Source organism: Crinia signifera, chromosome 7 (genome assembly GCF_055691185.1).
Source record: "Crinia signifera chromosome 7, ASM5569118v1, whole genome shotgun sequence".
NCBI lineage: Eukaryota > Metazoa > Chordata > Amphibia > Anura > Myobatrachidae > Crinia > Crinia signifera.
Genome location: NC_139223.1, coordinates 118,630,844 through 118,651,283, shown reverse-complemented (window position 1 = coordinate 118,651,283; position 20,440 = coordinate 118,630,844). Strand labels below are relative to the sequence as shown.

General features: G+C 47.2%; 1 protein-coding gene across 1 annotated transcript in view; it reads left to right on the top strand.

The window, feature by feature from the left end:
- Positions 1 to 7,240: 7,240 nt before the first annotated feature.
- The window catches only part of CYP27C1 (cytochrome P450 family 27 subfamily C member 1), a 43,475-nt gene continuing 30,275 nt past the window's right edge, over positions 7,241 to 20,440 (top strand). The window contains exon 1 of the mRNA XM_083153667.1: positions 7,241 to 7,667. Within this exon, the coding sequence (XP_083009793.1) occupies positions 7,389 to 7,667 (279 nt within the window). The 5' untranslated portion in view covers positions 7,241 to 7,388. The remainder of the gene's footprint in view (positions 7,668 to 20,440) is intronic.

Sequence of the window (20,440 nt, the reverse complement as noted above, 5' to 3'; positions counted from 1 at the left end):
CTAAAAAAAGGTTTCCCCCCCTTTACTCATTGACTGAGCAATTTTCTCCTCAGCCTGTGCTTTTGCACATCTGATTATCTTCTTAGAGGCACATTTATCAAGATCGCATTTTATAATGCGATCTGGGTGGAATATTACAAAATCAGCCTTCCTAAAATCTAACACCCTTGTTTTTGTGTGTAATGAGTCTGCCTCTGTCTTTATCCTGAACCCTACTCCTTGATGGTCACCGGATCCCAGGTTTTCACCCACATTTACATCAGATATTCTGTCTCCATTTGTAAGTATTAAGTCGGTACTTATGTAGTAGCCGGGCGCCCACTAAGCACTTTGCTTAGTGGGCTATTCTGTGTAAGAACATCGCATTGCATGACCCGTTTTAGTGCCATGCGATGCGATCTTACGAGGTAATTTATTCACTGTGCTTTTGGCGCGGTGTACCTCACAATGCGATCTTACTAAGTAATTTATTCACTGCTCTTTAGCCACGGGCTTATTGCATCGCATGCCATTGTACCTCATGCAAGATCGCATGCGATTGTATGCAATTTTTTAGGGTGCGATGGCATTAACTGAACTACAATTCGTAGCCACCCCCCCACTATTCACGCCATCTCAAAGCGTTGCGAGCGCAGCGTGCCCCCCTATACACTCTACCCCGAAGCATGGCGAGTGCACCGGAACACGTCCTGCCGACCTTTTCATACCCCCACTATCCATGTCGGTGTGAAGTCGAATTTATATAGTGTGGTGAGCGCAGTGAGCCACCGAGCCCGAAGCATGGCGAACGGACGCGGAAAACATGTAAAGTAATCCACGTCCCCTCGGGGGACTCGCTGCGCTCGCCACACTATATAAAATCAACTCCACTCCGACGTGGGGGTATGAAAAGGTCGGGAGGACGTGTTCCGCTGTGCTCGCCACGCTTCGGGGTAGAGTGGATAGTGGAGGGGTTTTAGGAACACATTCACACAAGCCATACCATACATCTGACACAGTAATGTGGACATGTGTTAACTTTAAACTGTGAATTTACTTAGTAATGATTCATCAATGAAAGACAATAATTAATAACATATATGAACAATAATAAAGATAATTAACAATAATATGAACAATAATAATAATTATAAGGAGAATTAAAGACGAAAGAAAGAAAAAAATCAGTCACTGTGAAGGCAGTGAATTAGCCTTTGGCAGGAGTGTCAGAACGTGGAGAATTCTGCCAAAGGGATTGGCAGGGCCCAATCTCTTCCTCCACATGAATTCTTGAAAGTACAGTATGATTGCAAGTGGTGCCTTGACGTTCCTCTGTGACATGTATTCCTCCATTTGCAGGCCCCCCACAGGCACTCTATGGTTTGGGTGTGGACCCCTGACCCAGGGACAACAAAATTGTATGAAACACAAGATCTACAGCGCCTTGGGATGTGCTGGGTACGCAGAGGGATGCCGCCCTCAAATGGTTACCAAAAAAAAATGCACATATATATATTTTGAATAGAGTAAACAATAATTATAAAATAATAATCTTTATATACTTATAACACCTTGGAAATGTACAACAAGTAGATCAGTTTAAATTAACTCAAAAGAGGTAATGTGATAGGTATACTTTTTTTTATATAATTTTTTATATATTTTATGATACTTTTCATATTTATTTATTTTCCACATTATTTTTCACAATATTTGTGCAGCTCCCTCTCGTAGTACTGTACACTGGTCATCTCCTGTACCCATGAGTAGACTAAACGGACCAGGGTCAGGAACGGTAACCGGCACCCGGGGAACCAGTGGGCCGCTTGAACACTGACCTTCTTCCTACATGATTTTATGTGGCAGCGCCACGTCCCTTCTTTCAGAGACAGGCTTATTGCATGGCCGTTCACGCAATTCTGCATAACGGGCAGCAAGTGGTGTTGCTGCCAAAACACCACAGCTTCCTCCTCAGATGTAGGCAAGGTGAACATGGTCAGTTGTTCACCTGCCAAGCCGGTCACTTCTGTCACACTGTGAAGCATCCATCACTGTCAGCTAATCCCCTCAGAATGAGTGCCCGGGAGCACTTACGCAAGTTCTGACTGACTACGCTATTTCCGTAGCTTAAGCTTATTCAGAAAGCATAGCTATGGTAACTGACAAACGTCTATCAGTAATCTATCCATATGAACTACTGAGATCGCATCGCACTAAAACGGGACATGCAATTTCCTTGCGCAAGCGTACGTATGTTAATTAGGTGCCCGGCTACTACATAAGTACCTTAAGTCTAATATTGCATCCTTACAAGTAGGCTCCCTCACGAATTGCTGGAGGGATGCTCCTTGCAAGGAATTGAGAAAGTCCCTACTTCTGGTGGAACTTGCAACAGACACCTCCCAGTTTACATCAGGTAGATTAAAGTCTCCCACGAGTATTACCTTTTAATGCCATTTTATTGATGTCCTGCAACAGGCTCTTTTCAATTTCTTCTTCCTGACCTGGTGGTCTGTAGATCACCCATATACAAGGGAATAAGAATCGCCTTCTCCCATTTCTATGGTCACCCAAAAGGGCCTCATTTTTTTCTTCAATGCTTTGTATTAAGGTAGTCTTTATGCTTTTTTCGGTACTTGTGTATTAGCACAGTGCCCGCTACGGCATTTGCGTTGCGGGCTATTCAGGGTAGTGAAATCGCATTGCATTGCGTACTGTTTATAGTGCTGTGCGATACGATTAAATATCGCATCGTATCGCACTGCATCCTACAGCATTGTACATGGCATAGGATGCGATGGGATACGATTTTCTATCGCATCCTATCTTTTTAATGGTCTATACCACTAAATGACATACAGTGTCATTTAGTGGGCCCCCCACTATCCACGTCATCCCCCAACCCCCCCACTATCCACAGCATCCCAAAGCGTGGCGAGCGGCGGTGGAACGCATCCGCCTGACCTTTTCATACCCCCACTATCCACCTCGCCACGCTATATAAAACCAACACTATATAAAACCAAATCCACGCCGACGTGGATAGTGGGGGTATGAAAAGCTTGGCGGACACGTTCCGCCGCCCCTCGCCACACTTCGGGATGCCGTAGATAGTGGGGTTGTGTTATGGACACATTCACACAAGCAATATCATCCATCTGACACAGTAATGACAATGTGTGCTAAGGATTAACTGCTCAATTTTAGTTAATAAATAATGAATGAAGAACGTATAACAAATCATAGGAAATAAAAGTGACAATGATTCAATAACAATTATGGGAACAATAAGAAATTAAAAAGTCAATCAGCTTTTGGGAGTAAATTCAGCGCATGCATGATTCGGTCAAATGGGTGATCTCCTGCTAAACATTTTCTCCATATAAATTCTTGTAGATATGAGTCTAAATGGTGGCGATCTGTCCCACGTTGTCTCTTATTTCTCCATTTAGCTAAACCCCATAGTCTTTCAATTGTTTGGGTGTGGACCCCACTTTCCTGATCCACAAAATTAAACCTATGATTTACCTATGATTTACACGGGCATGGTGGTACCCAGCCCGTTCCAATTCGTCCGTGCTGTAAGCACGCCAGCAATTGCTGCATATGGTTGTTCCCGGCTCTATGTGGGCATTTATAGCGGACATGAGGGTGCTGGCATCCCGTTGTGGCACTGCAGTTATAAAACACTGCCCGGTCTCATGGGATATCCCCCCCAAACCCCCATTGTTGCGGTAACACTCTGCCCACATTACTCTTCCTTTTCACGAAGAGGCTTTCATCTACCTCCACTATCTGTCCAGGGCCCCCAATGCGGAGCTGTAGCTGCCAGCAAGTCCACAGTACATGCCTCCCGCATCCAGTTGTAGTGGACCACTGTCTTGTTAGACAGATTCAGCTCATGCTGGCAAAATTCTATAGATGTTCATCTGTGCATGGTCGAAGGAGATGAACCTGATGAGCTTTACAAAAGGCAAACGGCACCCTGGAAAGAAATGGGCTGCTCTGACGCTCACCTTTTGGTGGCATGTCTTGATGTGGCACCTCCACATACACTCTTTCACAGACATCTTCATTGGGAGCCCATTAGTACATGTCGCCGTGACTGGCAGCAGGTGACGCTCCTGTAGGAAACTGATGGCGTCTTTCTCATTCTGCGGCAGGTTAAACAGGCTCACAGATGTGCGAACGGATAAGAATAAAGTTCCACATGCACCATTTTTAAATGTATTAATTCATTGTTTTGTAATGAGACAGAGATATATATATATATATATATATATTATCCAAACTACTCCTAGCCTCTATGGGGGTGAATAACAGTCAGTGACAACTAGACAGACTAAATTACTCCTTAATAGAAAGTGAAAGCAATTTTTGCAGGGACACTAATTTTTTTTTTTTTCAAACTTGCTGGATATGGAGAGAGGGAGATGTAAAGATATCGATTGGAGGTAGGAGCAGATAGGGTCCTAGGGTGGGGTGGAGAGTTTCTCTTCACAGCTCAAAGTGAGGGTAAAATATGTCACATCTCAAAGTGAAAATAGATTTCGTTTTGACGAGTTTTAAACTAGTGTGTAATAAACATTGTAAAAAAAATTTTTTTACAATTTTTTATTCATGTGGTTATAGTGTTTATCCATGTCAGCCCTATTTTATCACAATAGCGCAGAGTAAAATTACATTTTAGGATTTATATAGACATGAATGTAGAGGTGGGGCCAATGCATGTCCACTCTCTGCCACATAAAAAGAACTAGTGAGTTTCCCAACTTAACCAAAGGAAATAGAATAGAAAACAGTATCTCTGACCAGTGGAAGCACCAGGGTCGGTAACATGCATGCAACAAGAGATAACCTGCACACACCCTAAAAGTTGTCATGGCTTCAAGAAAAAGGGGGCGTAGTTTTGCGGGAGCCATGCTTAAATCACTAAAGGGGGCATCGGTTGTCAGGGGAAGCACCTGATCACCTCATTCTGGGGGGAGTTTGGGCTGCCTCTGTAGACTTTTCCAGCACTGCCAGCTCCTAAGTGACAGGAGCCAAGTGCTGCAGGTTATTGCCACACTGCAGCAACGACTCCTGTAATGGTGGAGGAGTCAGCATTTTGTATCATCCCCTGGATAGTTGAAACCCAAGAGAAGGCCCACTCCCCACTTTATAGATCAGATCTTCAATGTGACACTACCGCTATGTAAAACTAGTACCTTTCTGATCTGATAGCTCATCTATCTTCCAATTGTGAACAAACGTCTCTGACATATTGCAGGAATTGGTATCCTTACTCAGACCCAATGTTGTGCGTGACTCAAGCCTTACACTGCCATTCAGAAACATGACAGGTCCCGATCTTTGCTCTATTATAAGAGTGCTTTGCTCGTATTACATTTTTTTTTTAAACTTGGCACAGAGAAATTAACGCATACCTCCCAACTAGGGATGCCAATCCGGGGGCATTTTTTCAATCCCGGGATTCGGGATTGAAAAATGCTCAATCCCGGTGATCCCGGGATTGGCTTCCCTAATTGTGGGGGCACATGGGGAGCACACAGAGGAGGAGAGAGATACAGTACTAGAGTCCCCCTGACTGCTGGGAATCCGGTAAATACCTGCAATCACCTCGGGGCGCCCGAGCGCTGGGTGGGCGGGCGGGTGGCAGGGAGCGCTGGGCGCCGGTGAGCGCTTTGCCGGCCGTGAGTGCATTTGGCCGGCCGGCCGTCCGTCAGCGCTGGGCGGGCATTTGGCCGGGAGCGCTGGGCGGGCAGCCGTGGATGTGCGGCTGTGCCCTGCGCAGCGTGACCTCGCAGCGTGACCTCGTCACGCTGCGCACTGCGGGGTATGGGAGAAGCCGGGCAGCGTCTGAGTGCTCAGACGCTGCCCGGCATTAAACTGCGCATGCGCAGTTTAATCCCGAAATCCCGGGATTGGAAATTCCAATCCCGGGATTGAAATCCCGGCGTTTTGGGGGCCAAATCCCGGGATCCCGCCGATCCCGATCCCGGGATTGGCCACCCTACTCCCAACATGAATCATTCCACGAGGGACACAATGCGCTGTTACTGGTCTTCCATTTTCATTTATGATTGACTTCACGTGTTTTAAACTGGCTCATTGATAAGAAAGGTGTTTTTACCACAGGTGAGGGCAATCACAAATTAAAAGGGAAGTCCCGTATTAGCGCATTCTGGGCCAAATGTAATAGGGTGAAGGTGCGTACACACAGGGGGAGATATATTGCTGTGCAATATATTGCTAGCAATACATTGCTGAGATGGTCGCTGATGAAAAGGAACCTCTGCCGGGGAAGCAGCTCCTGCGACCAGCGATTAGAATGGGGCTGAAAACGGGAGCGCGCACCCGGCGATTTATCGCCGGGGCACATTCCCATCACTGGCAATATGGTCGCCAGCGACCATAGTTCCAGCGATTTCAGCCCCTATCGCCCCCGTGTGTACACAGCTTGAGAGTTTCAGAAAGTGAGAGATTTTGGGAGAGTTTTCCTATTTTTTTTAAAGCAGCAATCAATTACACTGCAAAACCAGATTGATTTTTTCCATGTAATTGATTGCTGCTTTAAAAAACTTGGGAAAAACTCTCCCAAAATCTCTCACTTTCTGAATCTCTCACCCTATTATATTTGGCCCTCTGTCGCTCCTGGAGAGGTTCATATTGGGAAGTATTTTAAGGAGCTCAAGACAGGATACAAAAAAACATTCTTCTCTCTCATTTGCCCTTCCCTTTCTACACAACTGAAGAAAAAACATTGCACTACATAATCATCATTGTGCAAAACACACTTCTTTTTTTATTGCAACTTGTATTAATATAGGTCATCACATCTTGGAAAAATAAGTTTGATCATGTTTTGGAAGTTTGACTGCCAGTATGTCATTCAACTGTGGGCCAAAATAACAAGCATTATAAAAAAAAAAAAAAAAAAAAAACAGTTGTGTCATGTTCTAACAGGCTCATGTGGGACTAAAACAACACACAATATGTATGAACGTTAGGAACTAGCACCTAGCCATAAAACATTTCATGCATAAGATTAGGGAAATTATACTTAATGAGTTTGTTGGAAAAGACAATAACATTTAATTAAGGAAAATTATGGTTATTGTTTTCCAGCTCATGAAGGGTTAACATCTGCAAATGCACCTAAGAGGGATGGGAGGGGGTGTCCTGTGGAGAAGGGGGTAGTTACCCCCTTTTCATGAGACACATAAGAAACCATTGATTCCAGCTCTGAGACCACCACCCCCTTTCTCCAGCCCCTGGGGGAGGGAGGGGAGTCTTTAATAATGGTGTAAGCTGATGCCCAGGCTGCAGTGTGTGGAGGAGACCTGGGAGGGAGGAGGACACAAGCCCGGGGTCTGGTGCTGTAATCACAGGGTGCCTGGGGGGGCGTGATGGCTTTCCTAGGGCAAAGGATGAGGCGGCTCCTGGACATGGAAGCTGCGGTAGGCTGCAGGAGAGGGGTGCACAGGCTCCCGGGGATGTGGGCTGCCGGCCAGGCTGTGCGGGAGGAGGTAGGGGGTGAGGGGGGAGTAGGTCGGGGCAGCTCTGGAGAAGGGGTAAGAAGGACGGCCCTGGCCAAAAGTCTGAAGGAGATGCCGGGCCCCAGCACCCTCACCAACCTGATGGAGTTCTTCTGGAGAGACGGATTCAGCCGCATCCATGAGATCCAGGTACTGGGGGCACTATGCACACTGTGTTTATGGGAGGCCATTATGTTTAAGTAGCTGGGTGCACTTTGCATTATATTGGGGGTCCTTATTTAGCTGATTAGTGTGTGTGTGTGTGTACATGGGTATACGTCAATGATGGAGCTGTGCAAGCACTCACCTAGGAGCAGGTGTAGGGAGTTGCCGGAGGTGCTAATGTGTATGTTCCCTTTGCTGGTGTAGTTGTAGTACTGTAACCCGTTAGTGTCTGGGCTTTCATGGCATTAAAAGTCTGTAAGGATGTAGGGAGGGGTAATGTTATGCCCTGCAGGATGTATTTGGCGCTGCAGGGGTTAATGTTGCCAATGAAGTTTCTCAGGCATCATCTCTCCAGTCCCCACGTGTTCTGCTGCTCCAGAGTTATACAACCAGGGGCGTGTCATGTGTCCGCTGTCAGCACTGAGGCCACGCCCACCCATGTGCACCACTGGCCTGTGTGTGCTGTATGTAATATGTGCATTGTACATACTGCTGACTTTAATCCTTAAAAAGTAAAGCGCTGAAGAGCTTTAGGTTGGCGATGTAGGCTTTTCTGCAGTATCAAGTATAGCCAGTGTTTTTATCTTATGTGGCCTTTTTTTGTGTGCCACCGAAACTCTACCATTTAGTATAAGGCTGTAACGTCTGATACTGTGCTCATTTGTACATTTATTGGCTGCAGTAATAAAATATTATGAGGTACTTCCTCACCACATTTCAGACTTAGTGGCTTGCTCCGCTTCACTCGCCATAACTTTATTAAAGGTAATAGATGGTGGCGCGCCGTACGCTACGTAAGATCCATAGCGTACGCGGTGGCCGCAAAGATGAGGCAGTACCTATTATGATTTACAGCTTTATGTAACATTACATTTTCTGCAGCTGTTAATCATAATGGCCAGTTCCTCAGGGATCCATGCTAGCAGCTATAAAGCTCCATACACCCTGGGCCAGATGCACTAAGCTTCAAAAAGTGATAAAGTGAAGACTGAAAAACTACCAGCCAATCTGCTCCAGTAATTTTTCAAACCCAGCCAGTGAGATGGCAGTTAGGAGCTGATTGGCTGGTGGTTTATCACTCTTTACTTAATCACTTTTTTGAAGTTTGGTGCATCTGGCCCACGGGTGTGGATTACTCGATTGACCACTATTGGGAAACAGGCCATAGGTTGACACTTGAAAAAGGTTGACATTGACAAGTTATACAAGCAAAATGTCGACATGAGTTTCACTTTTTGGGGTCTGTCGACATCGGTTGACATGGACACTGTACAAGTGTACCGTGGCTGCTTGAATAGCTCGCTGTACTTGTCATGCTTTGGGAACTATTCTTTTCTCCCTTTATGCCGACTTGGATCATGATGTAAGAATAAGTTGGTATAAAAAACAATCATGGAAAAACTCATGTCAACCTTTTCCTGTGTCGAACATTAACATGTCAACCTTTTGCTTGTGTGAACCTAGACCATGTCGACCTATTGCGTGTTGACCAATACTGGTTGACCTAATAACGGTCAATTCATCGACAAGATACCTTGGCTCACCATTCGATAAAGGCAGCTAGTGATATTGTTAACGATTTCCCTTAAACTCCCTCGAGCTACAGAATGAACGATATAGTGCATACACCCTGAACGATTTTAAGAGTTTTCTTTACCACTGACAGTCTTGTTTTGTGAAAAAATCTTTATCGTTCGTACACACTGAACGATGTGCACCTAGTCAGTTCCACTGAATTTCACAGACAAACATGGGGTCGGCGCCACCATAAGACAGCTGCCCATGGGCGTCAACCACTGGAGGGTGCTGGGCACTGCCTCTATTAATCCTTATCTGAGCTCCGCCTCTTTCTTCAGTGATGAGCAGGCCGCCTAAGTGTTATTATTCAGCACTGTACCCACATGTGGCAGTATTCAAAAATAGTGAAAAAACAGCTCCTGTTCTGTCCTGCTCCTCTGTGATCCTATTGCCGCTGCCCCCCACCACCTCACCCTCTCGCCTGCATAATTACCCTTCCATTACCACCTTATCTCACTTTTCATTGACGCCCCTTCTGCAGAGGAGGCTGCCTGGAGGCGGGAGCCCATCTCCAGCATTGAATTACGCACCATGGCTGTTCTAAAGGTGCCCACACACTAGAAAAATCTACTATCTTAATGTGCGCATAAATTAGCCTTCAAATCTTTTGCCTGTCCTGGACAAAAGATTTCAGGCAAGCGCACATCTTTACCAAAGATTTTTCTTAAGATCCCATGTGCGTTCCTATGGATCTTACGTTAAATCTTCTGATCTTTCATGCAGCACGTAAGATAAAAAGATTTAGCAAAAGATCCACAGGGGAGCGTGCTTCGGACCGAAATCGGACGATTTTCGACCGATTATCGGTAAACATCGGTCATCAGATTTATCGGAAATCGGCAAAAAAATAGTTCAAGTGTGTGGGCACCTTAATTCTGCAACCTTCTCTGTTCTTGCAGTGCCTGCCTGGCCTCACCACAGTTGGCTCTCTCAGGCATACTGTTATGTGAGGGTGGCTCAGGAGAAGGGAGCTGAGAGACACAATGTAACGAGTGAGAAGGCTGCTATAAATTGTGATGGAGAAGGTGGATCAAAAACCATATAGTATGGGGGGTGGGGCTGACAGGTGCATAGTAAGGGGGCGAGGATGACAGGCCCTTAGTAAGGGGAGAGGATGACAGGCGCATGGACAGTGACATTTTTGGTACTTGTGTATTATCTGGGCGCCCGATATATCGGATGCCACTAGTTAAGGCATGCAATGTGATTGGACCCGATTTTGAGCCTTTCCCGGGCGGAGTGTACAATTTTAATATCGCTTCGCATTACATGCCTTAACTAGTGGCATGCGATGCAACGCGATTATACCCAATATTACATTGTACAGGCACCCTGATGTTAAATGCACCCCCAGACCCGATTTTTAATTGTACACCCACCCTGATGGGTGATTACTATGTGAAATGCCCCCTTTGTTAATGCCACCCCAGTATCAACGCCAACCCGAAGCGTGGCGAGCGCAGCGGTACGCGTCCTCTGACCTTTTCATACCCCCACTATCCACATCGGTGTGGAGTTTATTTTATATAGTGTGGCGAGCCACCGAGCCCGAAGCGTGGCGAAGGGACGCGTATTACTTCACATGTATTCCGCGTCCCCTCGCGGGGCTCTCCACGCTTTGGGCACGGTGGCTCGCTGCGCTCGCCACACTATATAGAATAAACTCCACACTCATGTGGATAGTAGGGGTATGAAAAGGTCGGAGGACGCGTACCGCCGCCCCTCACGGGCTCGCTGCGCTCGCCACACTTCGGGTTGGTGTTGATAGTGGAGTGGCGTTAACAAAGGGGTATTTAACATAGTAATCGCCCATCAGGGTGGGTGTACAATCAAAAATCTGGTCTGGGGGGGGGGGGGGGGGCATTTAACATCAGGCATCTGGTTCCTGTACGATTAAAAATCGGGTACAATCGCATCGCATGCGATATGAATGTATGCGATGCAACGCAATTTTTTAACGTGCGATGAAAAAATCGGGCGCCCAGATAATACACAAGTAACACATTTTTAAAGGTGGCCATACAGTCACCTCAGAGACGTCGCTGGTTTTCCCCCTTGCGCCCAGGATATATGACTTTCTGTCGTTCACATACAATTTGGACTCTTTTTGTTGCAATTGCAGGAAACAAGCCCAAATTGCAGGTTCATTTCCTAGTGTATGGGGGCCTTTAGTGTGTACCCAGCTGAAGTATTGTGGTGCAATTGCTTAAATGCTGTCAATATAATTTGGTGGTCACAGCAATGCTCTCTGTATTAATGTCATTATTATTTTTATAGTGTTATTTTTGTTTATGTTCACAAATCTAATAGTGTACGCACAGTTTGATTTTGTCTGATTTTGCTGTCTGATTTTGCTCATATATGCAAAATCAAATCGAAATCCAATTGAAATTGAATGGAAATCAAATGCATTGTCTGTCAGCCACCATGATATCAATGTGTCATTCAGCAATGCCACTCATTTGAGTGAAAACCGTGCTTCTCAGGCCATCCGGGGTTTGGCTATTACTTTAGTTAAGGCCAGCAGCTTAAGCTCATGTTGGAGTCAAACGCCATCTTCTAGCCAGATTCACTATTATTTTTAAGACGCTGCTGTTAAAAAGAAAAGTTGGCTTTAGTTATTTAAAATTTCTTCAAATCATAACAAAGTAATAAAGTATAATATGGTTCTTCCTCATGAAGCATCTCATATATTTAGCTTCATCTGTCAATCATTCTAGGAGTGATTGACAGCCATGGTCTGATCTCCGCAGTGCCTCATATTCTCACTAGCTTCGCTAGTGGAAAAAGATATTTTGGAGACTGTGACCGGATAAAAAGACTGAGGAGTGCTGGAATCTGCTTTTCTACAATAAGTGATGATTGCGTTGAGCTGTAGGAAAGGCGAGAGACATATGTTGGCACAGCGCGCTCAGGTTAGTGTAATGCAAGTGATTTACACTCTGAAGTTCTAAAGCTGCACTAATAATGCATATAAGGTTTTTTTTTTTTTTATAATATATAAAGTGCTTGTACTTCTATCTGGATAATACAGAACTGGTAAATCGACTTTTGGCAACCTGGGTTTAATGTGAAAGTGCTGAACCTGAGTCAGACCCGCATATGTGATGTGAAATTGGTACCAAGAGAATGTAGGTGCCAGGAGAAAAATTAAGCTGCTCTTGGCACTAATGGCCTGATTCAGATCTGATCACTTGGCTGTGAGTCTACGGAGCCCAGCGATCAGGTAAACAGTGCCCGCACAAGCGAATTCCTGCTCATGTGCACAGCTGCAAATTCGTTCACAGCCGTGCACATGAGGGGAAAACCATTCGCAATTGCTTACCATTAAATGGTTTTTCCCTCTGTCAGTAACACGAAGTATATACAATTGTCGGGCCGTTCTTCCGTTCTGGGTCGGACAGCCGTTCAATTGTATAGGTGTGTACACTGTCCCTACCGACCGATAAACGGCAAAAAACTGTCTTGACGTCCATACTCGGTCGGTCGATGGTTCTTTGCAGTTTAATTTTCATCCGACAGGACGGCCCCATATCGGAACAAAAGTGCAGTGTGTACGCACGTCCGACCGATATGCTGCCGTCCTTGCGACTATACTGACAAAGCGCGTTCTAGCTTTGACTAAAAAAAAAAACCCGGCGTGGGGTCCCCCCCACAGCCGTAACCAGTACCAGGCTGAAGGAGCCAGGGCTGGTATTAAAAAATCAGGAAACCCGACAAATAGGGCTTCGCTGATTTTTTAAAACCAGCCCCAGGCTCCAGGTCCGGGGCTGGTTCCCAAAATACGGGGGACAAAATGACTAGGGGTCCCCCGTATTTTAAGAACCAGCCCCAGGCACAACCAGCCAGCAGGGTAATGCCACAGCCGGGGGACACTTATGATATAAGTTCCCGCGGCCAAAGCATTCATCCCTACTGACCAGTCAGCCTGGCCAGGGGCCCTGGGGGAGTGGGGACCCCCCCAATGAAGGGGTCCCCCCCTCCAGGACTTACCTGACCAGGCTGAAGCCTGGTACTGTCCCCGATGCCCCTGGGCGGTGGGCATCGGGCTGATGGAATGGTGTAAAAAAAATAGAATAAAAACGATTGTTTTTTCCTGTGGAACTATGAGTCCCAGCAAGCCTCCCCCGCATGCTGGGACTTGGAGAACCACAAGTCCCAGCATGCGGGGCATTAAAGGGCCCGCTGGCACTTGTAGTTCCACAGAAAAAAAAATAGTTAAATAAATACACACTGACACATATGAAAAATAAAAGTTTAATACATACATACATTACACAAACACACTGATACTTACCTATCTTGATCCCGTAGGTAGGTCCCTGGGTCCGGTCCACTGGCTTGGTTCCGGGGCTGGTCCGGGTCCGGGGCTCCAGGGCTGAAGGGTCCGGGGTCCTGGATCCGTAGTAATCCAAATGGGTACCTGGGGAAGAAATTCCAACTCACCTGTCTTCTGGCGACCACCCCGGCATCTGCTGTTCAAGACGCGCTGCTCCCGGCTTCTGTGGTACCCGCTCTGCCTCCGCTGTATACTAGACATGCAGAGGTCCTTCTCCCTCGGCGTCTCTGCTCAGAATGATTTCTGGCCAATCAGGAGCCGAGAAAGTCGGCTCCTGATTGGCCAGAAATCATTCTGAGGAGAGACGCCGAGGGAGAAGGACCTCTGCATCTCTAGTATACAGCGGAGGCAGAGCGGTACCACAGAAGCCGGGAGCAGCGCGTCTTGAAGTGAAGATGCCGGGGTGGACAGGACAGGTGAGTAGGATTTGCTTCCCCAGGTACCCCTTTGGAGTACTACGGATCCAGGACCCCGGACTCTTCAGCCCTGGAGCCCCGGACCCGGACCCTGGGACCTACCTACGGGATCAAGATAGGTAAGTATCAGTATGTGTGTGTGTGTGTGTGTGTAATGTTTGTATTAAAGTTTTATTTTTCTGTGTTGTCAGTGTGTGTTTATTTAACTCTTTCTTTTACTGTAGAACTACAAGTGCCAGCGGGCCCTTTAATGCCCCGCAGGCTGGGACTTGTGGTTCTCCAAGTCCCAGCCTGCGGGGGAGGCTTGCTGGGACTCATAGTTCCACAGTAAAAGACAATAGTTTTTATTCTATTTTTTTACACCATTCCATCAGCCCGATGCCCACCGCCCAGGGGCATTGGGGACAGTACCAGGCTTCAGCCTGGTCAGGTAAGTCCTGGAGGGGGGGACCCCTTTATTGGGGGGGTCCCCACTCCCCCAGGACCCCTGGCCAGGCTGACCGGTCACAGGTATGAATGCTTTGGCCGGGGGGACTTGTATAAAAAGTCTCCCCCCGGCTGTGGCATTACCCTGCTGGCTGGTTTGGCCTGGGGCTGGTTCTTAAAATACGGGGGACCCCTAGTCATTTTGTCCCCCGTATTTTGGGAACCAGCCCCGGACCTGGAGCCTGGGGCTGGTTTTAAAAAATCAGTGAAGCCCTATCTGGTTGGTTTCCTGATTTTTTTAATACCAGCCCCGGCTCTTTCAGCCTGGTGCTGGTTGCGGCAGTGGGGGGGACCCCACGCCGTTTTTTTTTTTTAACTAGTAAAAGGGTGACTAAAATAGATGCAGTAACCGGTCTATATAGAACTTTAGTCACCCTGCCGGCTGACTAAAGTTCTATATAGACGTGTTTGCGCCTAAATTTTAGTCAGCCGGGGGACACTTATGATATAAGTTCCCGCGGCCAAAGCATTCATCCCTACTGACCAGTCAGCCTGGCTAGGGGCCCTGGGGGAGTGGGGACCCCCCCAATAAAGGGGTCCCCCCCCCTCCAGGACTTACCTGACAAGGCTGAAGCCTGGTACTGTCCCCGATGCCCCTGGGCGGTGGGCATCGGGCTGATGGAATGGTGTAAAAAAATAGAATAAAAACTATTGTCTTTTACTGTGGAACTATGAGTCCCAGCAAGCCTCCCCCGCAGGCTGGGACTTGGAGAACCACAAGTCCCAGCCTGCGGGGCATTAAAGGGCCCGCTGGCACTTGTAGTTCTACAGTAAAAGAAAGAGTTAAATAAACACACACTGACAACACAGAAAAATAAAACTTTAATACAAACATTACACACACACATACTGATACTTACCTATCTTGATCCCGTAGGTAGGTCCCAGGGTCCGGGGCTCCAGGGCTGAAGAGTCCGGGGTCCTGGATCCGTAGTACTCCAAAGGGGTACCTGGGGAAGCAAATCCTACTCACCTGTCCTGTCCACCCCGGCATCTTCACTTCAAGACGCGCTGCTCCCGGCTTCTGTGGTACCGCTCTGCCTCCGCTGTATACTAGAGATGCAGAGGTCCTTCTCCCTCGGCGTCTCTCCTCAGAATGATTTCTGGCCAATCAGGAGCCGACTTTCTCGGCTCCTGATTGGCCAGAAATCATTCTGAGCAGAGACGCCGAGGGAGAAGGACCTCTGCATCTCTAGTATACAGCGGAGGCAGAGCGGGTACCACAGAAGCCGGGAGCAGCGCGTCTTGAACAGCAGATGCCGGGGTGGTCGCCAGAAGACAGGTGAGTTGGATTTCCTTCCCCAGGTACCCATTTGGATTACCACGGATCCAGGACCCCGGACTCTTCAGCCCTGGAGCCCCGGAACCAAGCCAGTGGACCGGACCCAGGGACCTACCTACGGGATCAAGATAGGTAAGTATCAGTGTGTTTGTGTAATGTATGTATGTATGTATTAAACTTTTATTTTTCATATGTGTCAGTGTGTATTTATTTAACTATTTTTTTTCTGTGGAACTACAAGTGCCAGCGGGCCCTTTAATGCCCCGCATGCTGGGACTTGTGGTTCTCCAAGTCCCAGCATGCGGGGGAGGCTTGCTGGGACTCATAGTTCCACAGGAAAAAACAATCGTTTTTATTCTATTTTTTTTTACACCATTCCATCAGCCCGATGCCCACCGCCCAGGGGCATCGGGGACAGTACCAGGCTTCAGCCTGGTCAGGTTGACTGGTCAGTAGGGATGAATGCTTTGGCCGCGGGAACTTATATCATAAGTGTCCCCCGGCTGTGGCATTACCCTGCTGGCTGGTTGTGCCTGGGGCTGGTTCTTAAAATACGGGGGACCCCTAGTCATTTTGTCCCCCGTATTTTGGGAACCAGCCCCGGACCTGGAGCCTGGGGCTGGTTTTAAAAAATCAGCGAAGCCCTATTTGTCGGGTTTCCTGATTTTTTTTTTTTTTTAATACCAGCCCCGGCTCCTTCAGCCTGGTGCTGGTTACGGCTGTGGGGGGGACCCCACGCCGTTTTTTTTTTTAATAGGTAAAAGGGTGATTGCTAGAATTATGCCCTAACCCAGCCCATTATTATAATTTTGGTCACATGTGAAGTGTGAATAGCCCAAATCGGGAGAGTGTGTACGGTGGTACAATCCTTTTCTTGCGACTGTTTGGACGGGAGTACATCAGACGTCGCAAGTAAATTGTACAGGTATGTACGCGCGTGTCGGCTGTTTGCGGACGGTCCGACGGGAGTACGGTCGGCCGAACGCTTGCAAAAAAAAAGGATTGTATAGATGTGTACCCAGCTTTACTCTGCACTGCGATGGCCGCGGGGAAAAGGACCTCCATCTCAATGACCAGGGAACACCTGCATTTTCTGGGGCACTCCCAAAAAATGCAGGGTTACTGCCACAGGCTGCCATTGCTGGCTGCCTTTGCATGGACAGCTTGTGTGTCCACAAAGCGTACCAAGCGCATGCGTGGTCGGCCAATTATCGTCAGGGCTGCAAACTTGCAGCACTGCATTCAGATCTGAATTGGGCCCTAAGGGGAGTGTTTACATAGCAATAGTGTCATTACTACCGTGCCCTGAGATATCAATGAACCTTTAGGGGATGATTCATCTGGATGCGGTCATTAGGTCAACAGACACTAGGTCACTAGGACGACACATGAAATAGGTTGACATGCATTAGGTCGACATGAAAAAGGTAGATGTGTGTTTTTTTTTTTTTTTTTTTTTTTTTAAAGGGTGGTTTTTCATACTTTACTATCCAAGTGGGCATATAGTGAGAATATAATAGTGTGCTGAGCATGGCGTGTGAAGTGGTACACTTAAACCGGGATGCAGTTAAAATCCCGGCGGTCGGAATCCCGACATTTTCTCCTTCCGACACCCCTGGAGGGAGAATAAATTTGCGTGGCGAGCGTAGCGAGGCACCGGGTCCGCTGCGTGGCGAGCGCAGCGAGCCCGCAAGGGGGGGGGGGGGGCGATCCACGTCCCCCCCCCCTTGTCGGGATTTTGGCGGTCGGGATTTTGAACGCCGGGATCCCGACCGCCGGGATTTCATACTGAATCCCTTATACCGTGTAAGTTTTCCAAGTCAACGCAGACACCAAAAAACAAAAAAAAATCATTTTGACTTTTTGAATGTCAACATTTTCCATGTCGACCTAATGTTTGTCGGCCTATTTCCTGTGTCGACCTAATGACTGTCGACCCTGTGACCCATACCCGATTATCAAAGCTTGGAGAGACTTATAGTGGAGATATAAAGTACCAACCAATAAGCTCCCTTTTTTATTCTCAATAGATAAAGCAATCAGCTACTATCTCATTGCCTTGCAAAATCTCCCCCTTATTCTGAAAATGTCAGCACAATCTACACTTAAGGTCCATACCGACTAGGCGACAATGCCCAGCGTGTATGGACAGCAATGATCATTATCATTGTTGGGGGGCAAAGCCGCTTAGTGCATACACACTTAGTGGCTTTCCCCCTGCCCGGCACCGACTGAGGGGGGAGGACGGTTTTGCATAGCGCAGTGCTAGTGTATTACCAGCAGATGAGCGGCTTTCCCAGCGATGATGCGGGAGCGCGCAGCAGCGCTCATTGCTGGGGCATACACACTGGGCGGCTTTGAGACGAAAGCCGCTCAAACCTGCTGTTTTGAGCGACTTTCAGCTCAGTCACCCAGTGTGTATGGGCCTTTACAGATTTGTATGAATGTTCCTGATGCATGGATACATTTGTATGTAATAAATCTGTTCAGAACATATAGGGGCAGATGTATCATAGCAGCGCTTATCGCGCCGCTATGATACTTCCTGCTTCGCCTCAATAGCGAGGCGAAGCAGGAAGGGACATCGACAAGATGTATTAACATCTTGTCTGCCGAAGCGGGGGAGCGTTAACTCCCCCCTTCGGCGATGTCCCTTTCTGGAGATAGCGCATCAGTTAATACTGATGCGCTATCTCCTGTCCCCCGGCCGGCCGCACTGGGCATGCGCGGGATCTCGCTGTTCACGCGAGATCCCCAGCGCAGCCCAGACCTAACAGCAGGGACAGCGCTGTCCCTGCTGTCTAGATAGGGCTTCGCCAGCCTGATGCTGGCGAAGCAAATCCCGGCCTCGTGCGGAACGGTCAGCGATGTTGACCGTTCATACATTCGGCCTGCTATAATTTTGATAGCAGCGCCGATATGGACGCATCCCGGCTCGATCATACATGGGGGAGAAGCGGTATCAGTGCACATAACGTGCGCTGATACCCCTTCTCCCCCATAACGACCTTTCATACATCTGCCCCATAGTGCTGTTAGGGAAATGTTAATGGGATGTTACAATAAACCTAATTCTTTTAGGTTTAGCTAGTTCCCAGCCTGTCAAAATGACAGGACAACATAACCGTAATATCAGCGCCGACGGCTATGTGTGGCCGAATAGCAACACTTGAATTTCTCTGTCAGGTGCCATCTGGTGACTGCCAGCATGCAAAACACAAATTGAATTCCCCCATGGAGGTGCTAGGAGCCTTTAATTATATTGGATGTGTCTGGTCTTAAAAGCTTAATTTACAGGCAGACATGCAGCTTGTTTTAGCGCCATGGTGCGTAATGTTTTTCTAGCTAGGACCTTGTTCTTTGACCCAAAAAGAGACCATTCCCCTAATTGTACTGTGTATCAATGATTGGTTTATTCTAATACTTTTATTTTTTAAGCCAGCTTTTACAGCCAAGCCAACTAGTGGTATTTTTTATCAGAGACTAAATGCTCTACACAGATGACAACGTGCTAAAGAGCAGGAGCCTTTGAAACAAAAAATCACATCTATTTAATTAGAACGACTTACTTATAGTCACTTTATACACAACTGGCGTAAATATGGTTCTACGTTCCCTTATCCAAGATGATTTTCTACATAAAACCCTAAATGTTTCATGGTTCTTAGTGGAGCAGGCACTGGCTTGGTTATGTGAATAGAGCGGAAACTCTACATATATTAGAACACTTGGTTTTTTTTCCATGTTTTGACACTTGCCCAATGTTTGTTTTTCCTGGGCCAGTGGCCAAGCAGCTGCCTCCAAATATCTGCTAGAATTTACTACGTAAAAGCCCAAAAACTCTTAAAACTCTAGGAATTTAAAGTGATAAATGATTCAACAGCACACAATGGTCTCATTCAGCTGCATTCGCATATGCGAATCGCAGGGTAGTTCCTGACGTACAGTATTGATCAAATTGCAAAACTACAAACACCTGTGTCTGATTCACAGTCAGAGGTGTTTGTGGGGATAGACAGGGAAACTGGCGTTTCTGGAAACTGAGGAATGCCGCCCTCGTTATAGCATACCTCCCAACTGTCACGATTACAGCGGGACAGTCCCGATTTTCGGGTCCTGTCCCGCTGTCCCACCCGCGGCAGGCATTGTCCCGCTGCGGGGGTGGCAGTTGGGAGACCCCCCAATCTAATAGAATAGACGTCTATTCTTGTATGCAAATGAGGTTGCGGCTAATTAGCATAAGCTACACCCTAATTTGCATACTCCCACCCCCTTTTCGTCGAAGTGTCCCTATTTCACCAACACAGAAGTTGGGAGGTATGTTGTAGTGTAGTGGCCAGGCCAAGGACTGCGCGTGATTTCCTTGGCCTTGCAAGCCGTTTTGACAGGCAGCCTGAGTAAGGTTAAATGGTCGTAATGTTTCACTTAAATTGAGATCGCATCGCAGTTTGATGTGATCGCAAATGCAGACAGGGGGTGGTATGCACCTTATCCAGCATGTGTATTGCTTAACCCTTTGAGTGCCAACATCTCTGTGCAAAATAGTTGCTAAAAATGCCAGTGCTGCTCACATTTGTTATATAAATTCAAATTAACGGTGAGCATTAAGATAAACATTACAGGTCTTTATGATGAATAAAGGAGTTTGCTTGCCAAT